Here is a 17,438-nt window from a genome sequence, read left to right as displayed (position 1 = left end):
CTATCATTTTCCAAGCAGATGCAGTATATACGGTGTTGTGGTCTTTGAAGGTGAGATCCTCTTACATTATTACTCCCAGATTCTTCACATTACTTTTTTGCTCTATTGTATGGTTAGAATTTGTTGTATACCCTGATACAGTTTGAATTTCCTCAAGTTTTCCATACCTGAGTAAGTGAAATTTTTCTTCATTGAACTTCATCTTGTTTTGAGTGGCCCATATGAAGATTTGGTTGATATCTGCTCGGAGTCTTGCAGTCATCGATGGAGATCACTGTCATGGCAATTCGGGTGTCATCCGCAAAGGAAGACACAAATATGAGGATGAGGAATAGGATAAGAGCAAGTACTGTGCCTTGTGGAACAGAGCTTTTCACCGTAGCTGCTTCGGACTTTACTCTGTTTATTATTACTCTTTGTGTTCTGTTTGTCAGGAAGTTATAGATCCATCTACCAACTTTTCTTGTTATTCCTTTATCACGCATTTTGTGCGCTATTACATCATGGTCACACTTGCCAAAGGCTTTTGCAAAGTCTGTGTATACTACATCTGCATTTGTTTATCCTCTACAGTATCCAGGCCCTTGTCATAGTGGTCCAGTAGCTGGACAGGCAGGAGTGACCTGCTCTAAACCCATGTTGCTCTGGGTTGTGTAATTGATGGGTATCTAGGTGGTTGGCGATCTTGCTTCTTAGAACCCTTTCAAAGATTTTTACGATATGGAATGTTAGTGCTATTTGTCAGTAGTTCTTTGCAACTGCTTTACTGCCACCTTTGTAGAGTGGAGCTATGTCTGTTGTTTTTAGTGAGTGTGGGATGACCCCTGTGTTATGCTCTCTCTCTCCATAGAATGCTGAAGGCACATGACAGGGGCTTCTTGCAGTTCTTGATGAACACGGAGTTCCATGAGTCTGAACCTGGGACAGAGTGCATGGGCATGCCATTTATTGCCTTTTCAAAGTCTTGCGGTGTTAGGATAATATCAAGAGATTTTTGAGATGACCAAATTTTGGGTCTCATTCATAAAGAATTCATTAGTGTATCACTGATGACAGATAGGTCTGTACACTGTATACCAGTCAGCTAACACCCAGGTACCTATTCACTGCTAGGTAAACAGCATCTCACTACATCCTTCGGAGTACAGAGTGACTGGAAATTCTTTAATAATCAAGTCTTCCGGTCGATTCTGTGAGAATCATCCTAATTATATATTACATTTTTTTTGTACAGTTTCCTACGAATTTTTTATAATGAAGTTTTTCACTTGAAGTGTTATCATGAATTAACTGAGTTCCGTCGAAACATTTTTTCATTATAGAAACAGATAATATCAAAATCAAAATCAAATTTTTTTTTCATTTAGGCGAAAAAAAAAACGGGGTGGTGAAGTGAAGATAAACATGTAAGGTAAGATAAGATTTCGTTCGGATTTTTAACCCCGGAGGGTTAAGCACCCAGGATAACCCAAGAGAGTCAGTGCGTCATCGAGGACTGTCTAACTTATTTCCATTGAGGTCCTTAATCTTGTCCCCCCAGGATGCGACCCACACCAGTCGACTAACACCCAGGTACCTGTTTGCTGCTAGGTGAACAGGACAACAGGTGTAAGGAAATGTGTCGAAATGTTTCCACCCGCCAGGAATCGAACCCGGGCCCTCCGTGTGTGAAGCGGGAGCTTTAGCCACCAGGCCACCGGGCAACCAAGACGTGATGTGAAGACGTTCAACAGGAACTTCCCTCCCCTCTCCCTCTCTCCCCACCTCTCCCCTCTACCCTTCTTCCCTCTCTCCCCTCCTTTCCTTCCCCCTCTTATTCTTCCCCTCCTCTTTGCTTAAGTAGTGAGATTTACAGTAGTTGAGGCAAAGTGGTAGAGGAGCTAAGACTTGATTGGAGCACTGACCCTCTGTTGAAGCAGCAGGGGGAGGGGGAAAAAGAGGGGGCTAGCAGTTTGGGGAACAGGGGGTGGCTGAATATGTGGAGGACAGATGATACCTGAAGGAGGGATGGTTGTTGGTTATCGCTAACACTGAACATGTGGAGACAGCTTGGTTGGCAGCGTGGGAAGCTGGCAGAGTGAGGGAGAGCTGACAGCTTGTAGGAAGGGCTGATAGTGTGGGTTTGCTCAGAGAAGAATTTTTTCTGTTATATTGTACTATATTGTTACCTGTATCTGAATAAACTTACCACTGTGTAAAGTATGAATCCCAGTTCCACCTCCCTCCCACTGATCCCTCTCCTTTCCTTCCTTCCCTTCCTCCCATTTCATCCCCCTCTCATTCTGTTTTCCTGTCCTCTTTTCCCTCCCTCCTTCCTCTCTCCACCTCCTTCCCTCCCTCTCACGTGCCAAGTACTCCCTCGCATAATAAGAATCACTGCTAGAGCTAAACTTTAAATACGTACAGTGGTCCCTCGTTTTTCGTAGTTAATCCGTTCCTGGAGCTGCTACTATTAACGAATTCTACGATTTGTGAATCAATTTTCCCCATAAGAAATAATGTACATACAATTAATCCGTTCCTGACACCCAGAAGTATTAAAACAAAAAAAATTTTTACATGAAATATACATGTAGTACATAAACAATACAATGGGAAATGATGAATGAAACATTAACAGCATAACATTTACCTTTATTGGAGATTCTTCTTAGTGTATGGAAGACTGGAGGAGGAGAGAGATTGGATTGTTTACAGTTTGGAAGGGGAATCCCCTTCCAGCAACACCTCAGGTACCAATTGCTTTTCTGGGGTTGCTTTTCTTTTCTGTTTCTTAATGCCACTAGAACCACCTTGAGAGTCACTGGAGTCCTGTCTCGCAAAATAACTGTCCAGAGAGCTCTGTTTCTGGCGTCTCTTTAAAACTTCCCTAAAATGGGCCAAGACTTTGTCACTATACATGTTGCCAACATGGCTTGCAACAACCTTGTCAGGGTGATGTTTCTCCATAAAGCTTTCCATCTTACCCCACATAGCAAAAATCTCTTTAATTTCTGAAGGCACCATCTTCCATCTCTCTTCCTCCTCCTCTGCAGCAAGATTCTGAGCTGCGACCTGTTGCTGTTCCTGCTGAAGCTCTTGCAGCTCCTCAGTGGTGAGCTCTTCATTGTGGTCTTCCACCAATTCTTCCACATCCTCCAAACTCACATCCAACTCCATGGAACTCCTCAGTGCCACAATTGATTTTACAACAGACATAGGCTCATCAGGATCAGTCCCAAACCCTTCAAAATCCCTCTTGTCGACACAATCTGGCCACAATTTTCTCAAGGCAGAGTTCAAAGTCCTGGTAGTCACTCCCTCCCAAGCCATACCTATAAGGGTTATGCAGTGGAGGATGCTGAAGTGTTCTCTCCAAAATTCCCTTAGGGTCAAATGAGTGTCTATGGTCACAGTCAAGCACCTGTGAAACATTGCTTTGGTGTAGAGTTTTTTAAAGTTTGCAATGACCTGCTGGTCCATGAGCTGGAGGAGAGGAGTGGTATTCGGGGGTAAGAACTTTACTGTGATGAACCCAAACTCCTCGAAAATTAGGTCATCCAAGTTAGGAGGATGAGCAGGTGCATTGTCCATTACTAGCAGGCACTTGAGATCCAATTTCTTTTCCAGGAGGTAATTCTTCACACTAGGGCCAAACACTTCATTGAACCACTCGACGAAAATTTCCCTCGTGGCCCATGCCTTACTATTAGATTTCCAAAACACACACAATTTACTCTTCATAACATTGTTTTTCCTGAATACGCTGGGATTTTCAGAATGGTGCACTAGTAATGGCTTCACTTTGAAATCCCCACTAGCATTAGCACAGAACATTAGCGTCAGACTGTCTTTCATAGGCTTGTGTCCTGGCATTGCCTTTTCCTCCTGTGTAATGAAGGTCCTCTTTGGCATTTTCTTCCAAAAGAGGCCTGTTTCGTCACAATTGAACACTTGTTCAGGTTTCAGTCCTTCAGCCTCTATGTACTCCTGGAATTCATGCACATATTTTTCAGCCGCCTTGTGGTCCGAACTGGCAGCCTCACCATGCCTTACCACACTGTGTATGCCAGTACGGTTCTTAAATCTCTCAAACCAACCTTTGCTGGCCTTAAATTCATTCACATCACCACTATTTTCAGGCAATTTCTTTACCAGATCGTTGTGCAACTACCTAGCCTTTTCACAAATAATCGAAGTCGTAAGAGTATCTCCTGCTAATTGTTTCTCATTTATCCACACCAATAATAGCTTCTCAACCTCTTCGAGTACTGGTGATCTCATTTTTGTCAGCATAGTTACCCACTTTGCAACAACAGTGTCCTTGATTTCCTTTTCCTTGGCCATTATGGAACATATGGTTGTGTAGGGTTTCTTATACATCCTGGCCAGTTCGGCCGCACTTGTACCACTTTCATATTGTTCAATGATGTTTTTCTTAAATTCAATCATATTTCTCACCTTCTTTACCACAGGCTTGGCACTAGGAGCTTTCTTTGGAGCCATGGTAGCTTATTTAGTACTTGCAAGCACTAAAATAAATGAAATATTATGAAATATTTCGCTGGAGCACGTGAGGGGACCTTCGCTCACTGGTAAACAATGCCAGACTGGCTGCTGCCCCAGCTCACGCCGTGGGTATGCGTCCCGGACGAACTACTACTCATGAGTCAACCTATGAAAAGCGAGTCCATGTTTATAAGAAAATACCCCTATGATTTCCAAAATCTATGATTGCCAAGAACTATGAAAAGTGAGGGACCACTGTACAGTGGACCCCTGCTTAACGATCACCTCCAAATGCGACCAATTATGTAAGTGTATTTATGTAAGTGCGTTTGTACGTGTATGTTTGGGGGTCTGAAATGGACTAATCTTCTTCACAATATTCCTTATGGGAAAAAATTCGGTCAGTACTGGCACCTGAACATACTACTGGAATGAAAAAAGTTCGTTAACCGGGGGTCCACTGTAATTGTGTAATATCCGAGGGAAATGAAAATAAGATATAGTTTGTATGTTAACTGTGGAGTGCGAGTGTGAGTGTGGACAGACCAGGGAGAAAGACTATAGTCTAAAGACTATTGGGTTATCCTTGGTTAAATCTACTACATAAGTGTTTTAGGGCTGAATTCTACTGTTTTTGTCATGAAAATGTAATAAGATATCCGTAAGATATTTTCCTGCCAGTTTCACACTATTTGGTGGTAGATAAGCAAAACAAGTCCTGGTTTAATACTTTACTCATGCTAGTTAGGCAGTAATACCGATTATGCACTACATGGAGCAGCCTAGCCTTGGATTTTTTTCAAAGGCATAAAGAGATTGTAAAAGACTCAAACAGTTCAGAAAAAGTCAAAAACATTGACATGTGGCATATCTGAAGGCATGAAAAATTGTGCATACTAGTACTTTAGACAAATCCTTGTCACCTGCATACTAGTATGTTGGTTCCAGTTAAGATGTTAAGAGCTCCCTCACTGGCATCCATAAACCTCCTTTGAGGGTAGGGGTCATACAGTTCCTGGAGAATGGGAGACATTCAGGTTCAGTCCATGAACAATATCAAAGGCATCTTAGAACGTCCCTTGAGGGGTAGGGTTAGGCAACAAGCCTGCATCAGTGACAAGTATCTGAGGCTGCAGATTGCCATCTCATTATGTCTAAGGTAAATAAAAATGCTGACGTTTCATTTTAAATATTTTATCTGGTAAAATAATTTCAACACTCTTTTAGTTACTTTTAGGACTGGGCAACTCAACCAATTTCTTGCCAGGTACCCCACCAGTGAATACCTTATAAATATTAACATATCAATTTATCAAAATAAAGATTTGAATTCCTCTTCACAGGGATACTGTATTATGGTACATTTATAACCATCGGCTTGATTCCTGGTGAGAGTGGCAATGCTGGTAATAATCATAAACTTATTTAACATTTACAGAAAATTTTATATAAAAATGTTGTGGAGGGAGTAGTGGGTAAATTTGGGGTGTCAGGGATAAATGAAAATGGGGAGCCTTTAACTGAACTATGTGTAGAAAGAGGTTTAGTAATAAGTAATACATATTTTATAAAAAAGAGAATAAATAAGTATACTGTACAAGGTATGTAAATGAAAGCAGTTTATTAGATTATGTATTGGTGGATAAAAGGTTGATGGGTAGGCTTCAGGATGTGCATGTTTATAAAGGGGAAATGAATATATCCGACTATTATTTAGTTGTAGCTGCAGTTAGAGTAAGAGGTAGATGGGACAAAAGGAATATAGCAACAGGAAGTAAGAGAGGTGAAAGTGTATATACTAACGGAGGAAGAAGTTAGGGTGAGATATAAGCAACTATTGGCAGAAAGGTGGGCTAGTGTATGTATGGATACCTGGAGTTTACCTGGAGAGAGTTCCGGGGGTCAACGCCCCCACGGCCCGGTCTGTGACCAGGCCTCCTGGTGGATCAGAGCCTGATCAACCAGGCTGTTACTGCTGGCTGCACGCAAACCAACGTACGAGCCACAGCCCGGCTGATCAGGAACCGACTTTAGGTGCTTGTCCAGTGCCAGCTTGAAGACTGCCAGGGGTCTGTTGGTAATCCCCCTTATGTATGCTGGGAGGCAGTTGAACAGTCTCGGCCCCTGACACTTATTGTATGGTCTCTTAACGTGCTAGTGACACCCCTGCTTTTTGTTGCATCGTCTGCCAAGTCTTTTGCTTTCGTAGTGAGTGATTTTCGTGTGCAAGTTCAGTACTAGTCCCTCTAGGATTTTCCAGGTGTATATAATCATGTATCTCTCCTGCCTGCGTTCCAGGGAATACAGGTTCAGGAACCTCAAGCGCTCCCAGTAATTGAGGTGTTTTATCTCCATTATGCTCGCCGTGAAGGTTCTCTGTGCATTTTCTAGGTCAGCAATTTCACCTGCCTTGTAAGGTGCTCTTAGTGTGCAGCAAAATTCCAGCCTAGATAGAACAAGTGACCTGAAGAGTGTCATCATGGGCTTGGCATCCCTCGTTTTGAAGGTTCTCATTATCCATCCTGTCATTTTTCTAGCAGATGCGATTGATACAATGTTATGGTCCTTGAAGGTGAGATCCTCCGACATGATCACTCCCAGGTCTTTGACGTTGGTGTTTCGCTCTATTTTGTGGCCAGAATTTGTTTTGTACTCTGATGAAGATTTAATTTCCTCGTGTTTACCATATCTGAGTAATTGAAATTTCTCATCGTTGAACTTCATATTGTTTTCTGCAGCCCACTGAAAGATTTGGTTAATGTCCGCCTGGAGCCTTGCAGTGTCTGCAATGGAAGACACTGTCATGCAGATTCGGGTGTCATCTGCAAAGGAAGACATGGTGCTGTGGCTGACATCCTTGTCTATGTCAGATATGAGGATGAGGAACAAGATGGGAGCAAGTACTGTGCCTTGTGGAACAGAGCTTTTCACCGTGGCTGCCTCGGACTTTACTCTGTTGACTACTACTCTCTGTGTTCTGTTAGTGAGGAAATTATAGATCCATCGACCGACTTTTCCTGTTATTCCTTTAGCACGCATTTTGTGCGCTATTACGCCATGGTCACACTTGTCGAAGGCTTTTGCAAAGTCTGTATATATTACATCTGCATTCTTTTTGTCTTCTAGTGCATCTAGGACCTTGTCGTAGTGATCCAATAGTTGAGACAGACAGGAGCGACCTGTTCTAAACCCATGTTGCCCTGGGTTGTGTAACTGATGGGTTTCTAGATGGGTGTTGACCTTGCTTCTTAGGACCCTTTCAAAGATTTTTATGATATGGGACGTTAGTGCTATCGGTCTGTAGTTCTTTGCTGTTGCTTTACTGCCCCCTTTGTGGAGTGGGGCTATGTCTGTTGTTTTTAGTAACTGTGGGACGACCCCCGTGTCCATGCTCCCTCTCCATAGGATGGTAAAGGCTCGTGATAGGGGCTTCTTGCAGTTCTTGATGAAAACGGAGTTCCATGAGTCTGGCTCTGGGGCAGAGTGCATGGGCATGTCATTTATCGCCTGTTCGAAGTCATTTGGCGTCAGGATAACATCAGATAGGCTTGTGTTAACCAAATTCTGTGGCTCTCTCATAAAAAATTCATTTTGATCTTTGACTCTCAGTCTGGTTAGTGGCTTGCTAAAAACTGAGTCATATTGGGACTTGAGTAGCTCACTCATTTCCTTGCTGTCATCTGTGTAGGACCCATCTTGTTTAAGTAAGGGCCCAATACTGGACGTTGTTCTCGACTTTGATTTGGCATAGGAGAAGAAATACTTTGGGTTTCTTTCGATTTCATTTATGGCTTTTAGTTCTTCCCGCGATTCCTGACTCCTATAAGATTCCTTTAGCCTAAGTTCGATGTTTGCTATTTCTCTGACCAGTGTCTCCCTACGCATTTCAGATAGATTGACCTCTTTTAGCCGCTCTGTTATTCTTTTCCGTCGCCTGTAAAGGGAGCGCCTGTCTCTTTCTATTTTACATCTACTCCTCCTTTTTCTTAGAGGAATAAGCCTTGTGCGTACATCGAGTGCCACCAAGTTAATCTGTTCTAAGCATAAGTTGGGGTCTGTGTTGCTTAGTATATCTTCCCAGCTTATATTAGTTAGGACTTGGTTTACTTGGTCCCACTTTATGTTTTAGTTATTGAAGTTGAATTTGGTGAATGCTCCCTCAATTATGTTGTGATCTGAGTATATTGTTTTTGATATGGTGACATTTCTTATCAGATCATCATTGTTAGTGAAGATGAGGTCTAGTGTATTCTCCATTCTAGTAGGCTCTATTATTTGCTGGTTTAAATTGAATTTTGTGCAGAGATTTAAAAGCTCGTGTGAGTGTGAGTTTTCATCAGAGCTGCCTCCTGGTGTTATTACTGCAACAATATTATTTGCTATATTCCTCCATTTTAGGTGCCTTAAGTTGAAATCCCCCAGGAGCAAGATGTTGGGTGCAGGAGCTGGAAGATTTTCCAGACAGTGGTCAATTTTTAACAGCTGTTCCTGGAATTGCTGGGATGTTGCATCCGGAGGCTTGTAGACTACCACAATGACTAGGTTTTGGTTCTCGATCTTTACTGCTAAAACTTCCACTACATCATTTGAGGCATTAAGCAGTTCTGTGCAAACAAGTGACTCTGCAATGTACAGGCCAACGCCCCCCTTTTGCCTGTTCACTCTGTCACATCTGTATAGGTTGTAACCTGGGATCCATATTTCGTTGTCCAAGTGATCCTTTATGTGGGTCTCAGTGAAAGCCGCGAACTTGCCTTTGCCTCTGCAAGCAGTCCACGGATGAAAGGTATTTTGTTGTTTGTTGCTGGCTTTAGACCCTGTATATTTGCAAAGAAGAATGTCATCGGACTGGTGGTATTGTTGGTACTGGGGGATTTTTTTTCCGGCATTAGTATCTGTATCTGTTGGTTTGGAGTGGAGGCCATTGACTGTGGTTCCACTCCAGGAATGATTGGATTTGGTGTACAATTTCTGCCATTTCCTGCCAGTTTTTTTTCCTTCCTGGCACTAAAAAACCTCTCCCTCTTGAGTGGCTGTGGCTACACAGGTTTTCCCATGGCCTGGATGTTTTGTATCTTTTTGTCCCCTTTAGATGGTGTGCCTGGCAATTTAAGTTATAGCACAGTCTTTCCTGTACTGAAGAGGTACACATTTCAGGGTGAAAAAGCTTACAGGAAGGGAGTTTGCATTTTCCTGTTGTCATATGGGCACGGCATTTTCTAGGGTGGTCATAGTTGCACGTCCCATCTGTTTTTCCAAATTTTCCATGTCTGCAGATACCAAGTGCATAGTATGTGCACAGGCTTGGTTTCCATTTGCCTTGGGTTTCTGTGACTGTATTCCCTGTTGGTGCATGTTTACCTGTCTTATTCCTATCCTCCCTAGCACCAACAATGGAGCTCCCACCAGTTGTTTTTGGTAATATATCCTCACTATTGCTAGTGGAGTCCTTTTGTTTGCTATTTCCTGTTGTATTTCTAGTTTGCAATATTGGTTTTATCTTATCTTTGACTACACTTGTTTCCCCACTACGGCTCCTGTCCCCTATGAGGTCATTTATATGCATCCTTCTCATCCTTCTAAATTCTTGGAGAACCCGTGGAATGCCAGATCTGGCTTATCATAATCAATAATCAATAAACAATAATCATTGAGAAAATTTCCTAACAGGTAAGTTACATTCATTTGCCAATGCAGCTTGATATCCAGTATGACTGACAAGATGTAGGTCAGTAGTGCATGTCAAATCCAAAACCTCAATACACAAAAACAAAATCGGTATGAATCTTTCAGCTCGGCTTGATGCTGATATTCATTTTGAGTTCAACTAAAAAATACAAAACATGAATTAAACTTTTTATGCATAATCCATTGCAGACATATAATCTGCATTCTCTGATAAGCAATCTTCCTCTTCTTTTATAATCAAATCTTCTTTAATACATAAATTATTTCCCTCATTTGTGCCCAAATCCACTTCATTTTCACACACATATTCATTCTCTTTTGAAAATAATGAAGTATTTTCCTTTTCTTCAAAAGCATTCTTGTTTTCTATGATATATATTGTTTCTCCAATATTAAAATCACCCTGGAAGTCTTCACAGTTTTGCATACACTTGTTCAGAGAAGTCATTCTCTTCAACATGGAATTATCCTGTGCCTCATCTGCTGATATTTTTCTAAACAACCATTCATGTCTTATGTTATGCTGCTCATGTGGTTGGTCTATACATTTTGTAGCATAATTGTGGTCAGTTAGGAGATGTTTATCTTTAGAATGCAAGCTGTCACTACTGCTCTTAGAGCTTTCTTCATCTATTATTTTTGCAGTCAACAAATTAGGTACTGCTTTTAGAACATGATCTGCAGCTGAATTTGTGAAAGCAACATGACTAGATGCCCAATCCCCTTTCTTAACAGTTATACTTGGGTGTCTGTTTAGAAATCCTTGCAACCATTCAATATCTGCCTTTTTATTCACATCCCATGCAGGATGTGGTTCAATATTAAATTTAGCTGCAAAGTCATAAGCTAGTCTGCAAGCTTCTGTACTTGTAATTCCACCAAACAATATATCTACCTTCTGAAAACACCTGAATAATTCAGCTTCTTGCTCATCGGTGAAAACTTGTGAAAGCCTTAAGGTAAATTTGATTTTTTCCTCATCAGTGAGGGCACATGGAGGCTTTATCATTGAGTCAACTTTTGGCTCATCAATGAACAGATATAAAGGCCTTCCAGTGCTATTATTTATGACATTTTCATGTGAATCTGTATTTATCACACTTTCTGTTGGCCTATCCATCACTTCCTTAAAGACTATTCCCTTGTCCTGCTTTTGCCACACATCAGCATCCTGTGAGTGATAAAAATATATGAAACATATGTATACTCTGATGTTAAGTACATAATGTAAAATGACTAAACAGTGTGTGTGTATGTATGTATGTATGTGCACATACCATCCCCACACACCTACCCACACACGCACTTTTTTCCATCATATTAGAAGCACCCTAATTTTAAGAGGTTCTCAGAAAAACTTGTAGTGTACATTATCACACACACACATGCTCTACTGCTACCATAATTACATTACACTAGTAATCAGGACAACAGATAGTGAAACTGACAGACAAGGAATGAGAAAGAGGTAGTGAGACTACAGTAGTTAAACACTAGATTTGTCAGTACTACAGCCTGTAAACACATATTACTGATGGATGAAAGACCATGGGTACATACACTCAGGACATCTTCATTAGATAGGTTTTGTGTCCTGGGATCTTGGTCACTCCAAGGTCCCAGGACTGAAACATATCCAACGAAGACATCCAAGTGTGTGCACATTTGCCTTTCATCCATACTGTAGGAGTTGTCATATTTTCTGCTTTCATACACATTACTGAACCTTCAGGCACTGATCTTGGCAAACTAGCAAATGCATTTACAAATGTGGAGAGTGAAAGCATACTGTAGAGGGTTGTACAGTGATTGCCTGTTGTGGAGGTGGCATGTTGTAGAGAATGTTGATCTATTGTAGAGGGTGGTGGCATGTTGTAGTGTTGGAGAGTGTGATGACATGACACAGAGTTGTAGGATGTGACGACATGTTGTAGAGAGTTGTAGGATGTGACAACATGTTGTAGAGAGTTGTAGGATGTAACATGTTGTAGAGAGTTGTAGGATGTGACAACATGTTGTAGAGAGTTGTCGGATGTGATGACATGTTGTAGTGAGTTGCATAACATGACAGCATGTTGTAGAGTGTGATGGCATGTTGTGGAGAGTTGTACAGTGTGGTAGTATGCTGTGGATAGTTGTAGTGTAGTGGTATGTTGTGGAGGTCTGTAAACTGTGATGGCATGTTTCGCAGAGTGTAACATATTGCTGATTGCTGTAGTGTGGTGGCCTGCTGAAGAGTATGACTGCATGTTGTAGAGCATGGTAGTATGTTGTGGAGTGTAGTGGCATGTTGTGGAGTGTGGTGGCATGTTGTGGAGTTGGTAAATATCAACTATTTGTACAATTAGAAAATATGAGAAAAAATAAGAGCTTTTATATTAAGAAGTACAGAGATGTCTCCTGATCAAAATAATATCAAAGAGGTCTCACCTAAATAATATGGAAAAGTCACCTAATGTCTGATTTGAGGTTAAAAAAAAAGGTCTCCCATTACCATTAAGATAAGGCACAAAGCCCTAACTTATTATAAAACTGTGAAAGGAGAGAGAGATTCACAACAATGGTTTCATAGTTTTAAGGAGTATCATCAACTTCATAATATTAAAGCTCTTTTGGTGAGAATGCATTAGCTAATAGAGATTTTAATGCCTCACACAAGGTTTACATATTCTGGGAGATAAAGAATTTTCTTACCATTACCTTCAAAACAGGTAGCAGATCTGGTTGCTCTGTTGTCTGAGCAGTTTCTTGCATTTCCTGCCTTCCTTTCATAATGTTACATCTGAAATAAATAAACATAACAGAATAATAACTGTCTACTTATTCTGAATATAACCCTTTTGAAGTTAATACAATTTTGATTTTGTTAACAGTGCCAAAGATTATAAGAGTAGAAGTGACCAACCTGCCTTGTTACCAGCACAAGATTTTATGTGGGTCAGGCATCACTGAAGTGACAAGAGTAATTGGCCACCTTCTCTATGTCAGCATAAGGATATAATAAAATTAAAATAAAATTTATACACTAAAATAGTCTAATTACCTTAATGGTCCTGAAGCACATGTGATATGTTTGCTGACTTGAATGTTGCCTGGGTTTGCTTATTTGTGGTTAAATATACATTTGTATATATTTAGGTCACGTAATGGAAAATAAACAAAATTGTATGTAGGGAAGTCACTAATTGGGAGTCGCACAAGAAAATTAACATGGTAAAATGAGAATGGATTCCCTTGCTTTAGCAATAACTATGATATAGTGCATCGCTTTATGAAAATCACACACTACTGACAAAATTAATGTCCAGCTGCCAATGGGAAATGCTTATATAGTTACCCTTTACCAATGAAAAATGTGACAAATAAATCAACTATATTATTACTGAAATAAACTTTACTCTTAAGTTAATAATGTCCAATTAAATCCATTATGCTGCTGAAGAATCCTTAATAAAATTTACCTCTCAGTAGTTATCTTTATTGATGAAGTATCTTCCTGGGATGAATCAACTTCAGCAGTACTTGTTGTGCCTGTTTAAACATAAACATTATCTTAATACTTCAAGTAAACAAAAGCAAACAAAAGAAACAAAAACATGTGCATGTGTGCACGCACACAAAAACAAACAAGTACGCACTCATGCAAAACAATACTAGATGAAGCCAACAAAGAAAGGTGGATAAAACACTTAAGAGCAAAGAAATATTAACTAGCACACTTTGAAGGATTTCCGAGAAGGAATCATCCAAAAGCAGAAATGCAAATATTAGCCATATAGTGCCAAGTATTACTGACCGCTCAACCTCACTAGTAAGCCCATTCTTCTATAAAAAAATGTTATCTAATTATGTAGGTGATGAAGGAAGCAAAGATTAATACCTATAAGCTAAAATGTGCTAATTCTAGTGGTAGCGATGTAAAATATTTTCTTGGCTTGCATAAGCATGTTTCATTATTTAAGAGTCCCACTTCCCCCTGTTAAAAGTATGACAGTTTCATGGGCAAACAGATGTAACTTCGGTTCAATCAATGACCTAGTTAGGCCCAGATAGTAGAAGTGAATGTGAATATCAGGTAGCACATGATATTGAGAAGTGGCACCAACAGGTGCCAGCTACTACTGTCCCAGGCACATCTAAGCAACAACGGTTGATCTAGCCTGCTGGACCAACAGCTCAGGAACATCTCAAACTTATACAGTACAGATTTAGAGAACTACTATAATGACTTGGATAACAGAACAACAGATATAATATTAGTCTTAGTGCAATGCAACCTGCAGCACACACAAAAAAAGAAAATTTAGTACACCACTGCATGGCATAGCATTAGACTGCACGAACATTTCAATTCAGATTTAGTAGACACTTCCCTCAGCCTATTCCTGCTACAGAAATTAAGAAAAAAGTGTTATTTGTGCAGTCACATACTCAAAAAAAAAAAAAAAAAAAAAAAAAAAAAAAAAAAAAAAAAAAAAAAGAGGTCTTAATGACAAGGTACTAATGTAAGATGTGTGGCATGTCACTGCATTAAATTATGTACTGTATTTTTCATGGGCAACTACATCATGAAGCACATCTAATATGGTACAAAACTTTTGCAAATAGTGTAAATTTAAATACAATAAGAAAAATGACCACATTGGTCAGGAATAAGAGTGTAAAAACAATTGTGCCATGAATGTTTTTGCTAACAGCAATGACCTGGCTTCAGTTCACCAAACTTCAATATACCATAAAAGTTTTCATTATTTTTCAGATTTCTTATAGCAGTTACATTCAATTTTTTATTTCCCATAATTCTGCAAGAATTTTATGCTATATTTCCCACAGCAGGACTATCATGGCTTTCATGTGTACACAATTTTAAGCATTAAACCACAGGGAAGAAACAAGTACTAAAAGAGGTAGAGTTCAAAGGAGTAACAACTGTGGAAATCTGCAGTGGTGCTAGGAGCTTGGACATTCAGAATAAAAAAGTGCTTTTCATAACTAGATGTACTGTTGAAGTATGAGTAAGGTAATGGTTATGAAGGGATTCATAACTGTTACCTCACCCCTGCACTCTGGAGGGGTGAAAGGGTGAAGATGTTGCAGTTCAGAAGGCCATCTGAACTGTAATATCAGCACACTTCTGGCAAAACAGTGGCTGTATGAGTGAGTCACATGGGAGATGGCATAGGTTAAAAAAATGAAAATTACTTTTAAGATGCTTAGGGAGATTATAGTACAGCCTCTCCTCACTTAGCGATGTACTACTCGTTAACCGATGACTCGGACTTACGACAGGCTCTCTGACCAGTATGCATACCTAAATAATGTGTATTAGAGCTGATTTCCTCTATTCTTTTTATTACAATACACAGTACACTGCTGTATAAACATTTAAAAATGTACCAGAAATGTTATCAGAGGGGTATGTATGTATATATATGCTTGTACATGCATATGCAGTGTGACCTTAGAGTAAGTAGAAGTAGCAAGACGTACCTGAAATCTTGCATGTTTATGAGACAGAGAAAAGACACCAGCAATCTTACCATCATGTAAAACAATTACAGGCTTCCGTTTTACACTCATTTGACAAAGGTCCTGGAGAGTGAAACGTTGCCACAATAAAATGTCACATTAGTTGCACTTGTGTCCTTTTACTTTACATATTGTTGGTAAGTCTACCAACTTTATTACACATACAGTCTGAAGCATTTCTGAGATGGCTGGGTGAATGATGCCACAATATGAAATGAAAATGAAATGAAAATGTCTATTTCCTTGCAAAGCTTACAATTAATTACAAAGAAAGCCACTAGCATGCCTAGGCACTTAAGGGACAAAAAGATGTACATCAATCATTGCTAGGGGGACACTGTCATATATGTATTTAACCATTTATTACTGTATTTTGAATATCTCAAGTGTTGACAAATTTATAGAATAAAATAAATACATCAGCTACTGTATACTCTACCAATAATATCACAGTGTTAATATAAAATATTAACATGTTTTTCTGTAAATATATATCAACAAGATCAAGACTGTAGAACATACAATCAGCATTAATTTTCTCCTTGTCTATTCTCTTCTTTTTCATGGCTTGCCTCTTTTCAAAATTCTTGATATGACACTCTTGTTTCATTCTCTTGGATGATGACACATACTCAAGTATCGAAGGCACATAATCCACGTGGCAAGGACGATCACTTTTGACACCTGTCAAGGGTCAGTAAGATAAAGTAATTTATTACTAAAACAAATTTTAACTAAATAACAAAAAGGCACAATACCGTGACTGGAACAATACACAAATAACCCGCACATAAAAGAGAGAAGCTTACGACGACGTTTCGGTCCGACTTGGACCATTGACAAAGTCACACATTGACTTTGTCAATGGTCCGAGTCGGACCGAAACGTCGTCGTAAGCTTCTCTCTTTTATGTGCGGGTTATTTGTGTAAATTTTAACTAAACTTCAATAATGTCTTTGTAATGCCAAACTGCAGTAAAGCTTCTCATAATGTGATTTCACATTGTGAGATTTTCTTACAACATGGTTCAAAAAGTACAACTAAAATTTTTTACAGCTGAAGCCCTTGATATTATGTGATGTAGTATATAAATTCAAACAAACAAATCACCTAGTGAGCAAAATACTTAGTACTACATACCAAGGTTTCTATAGGAACAAGTCACTTGAAAAATTTATGTACTACGTTCCACAGAATTTTTCCCTTCTGACTCAAGTTAGACATATAGATCGAGAGCATTTATAAGCACAACTCCTCCCCACTGACCCCCATCCCCACACCATCAACAAATGCTTTTGGGAAGTCTCCTGTGCCTCACTCACACTGATAATCAAATAATTTTGAATAAATTCATTACACCCTGTTGATCTCTGGATATTAACCATTGCACTATAGAATGGGTATAGCTACTGTACAATGAACTCTTGTATAGACAAGGATATATTCCTAAAAACTTTGCAGCATGTACAGTTGCAGAAAAAAAGTTCCTATACAATCCTTGGACAGAAATAATATCTGGCAACTCAGACATAGTACACAGAAGAATAAAGACTATTTTCATGAATGAATTAGTGCAGCTTATAACAACAATGGTGACTGGTTGACAAAATTTATTGCCAGTACTTTCTGTGCATCTATATAAAAGTAGATATATTTACCAAAATGCAGCAGGCCAGAATTCGACTCCACAACACACTGTCCCACCTCAAGAGGCCACACAATGTGCATATCAC

The 17,438-nt window shown here is 39.6% G+C and overlaps 1 protein-coding gene and 1 long non-coding RNA gene across 4 annotated transcripts in view; one reads left to right on the top strand and one right to left on the bottom strand.

Annotated features, from left to right (window-relative positions):
• The window catches only part of LOC138854506 (uncharacterized), a 55,856-nt gene extending 42,227 nt beyond the window's left edge, over window positions 1–13,629 (top strand). The window contains exon 3 of the long non-coding RNA XR_011393705.1: window positions 13,050–13,629. This is a non-coding gene — a long non-coding RNA (uncharacterized lncRNA). The remainder of the gene's footprint in view (window positions 1–13,049) is intronic.
• Window positions 5,667–17,438, bottom strand: part of LOC128699325 (tigger transposable element-derived protein 1) — a 30,036-nt gene continuing 18,264 nt past the window's right edge. Inside the window, exons 2-5 of one of the 3 annotated variants that reach the window (XM_070098238.1) lie at window positions 16,228–16,389; window positions 13,638–13,707; window positions 12,871–12,958; window positions 5,667–11,347 (exon numbers count right to left, since the gene is read on the bottom strand). In XM_070098238.1, the coding sequence (XP_069954339.1) occupies window positions 10,346–11,347; window positions 12,871–12,958; window positions 13,638–13,707; window positions 16,228–16,389 (1,322 nt within the window). In that variant the 3' untranslated portion in view covers window positions 5,667–10,345. The remainder of the gene's footprint in view (window positions 11,348–12,870; window positions 12,959–13,637; window positions 13,708–16,227; window positions 16,390–17,438) is intronic. The other 2 variants (XM_070098239.1, XM_070098240.1) reach the window with 2 other exon arrangements.

This window comes from Cherax quadricarinatus, chromosome 61, assembly GCF_038502225.1.
Source record: "Cherax quadricarinatus isolate ZL_2023a chromosome 61, ASM3850222v1, whole genome shotgun sequence".
Lineage (NCBI taxonomy): Eukaryota > Metazoa > Arthropoda > Malacostraca > Decapoda > Parastacidae > Cherax > Cherax quadricarinatus.
This window is presented reverse-complemented; position numbering and strand designations above follow the sequence as displayed.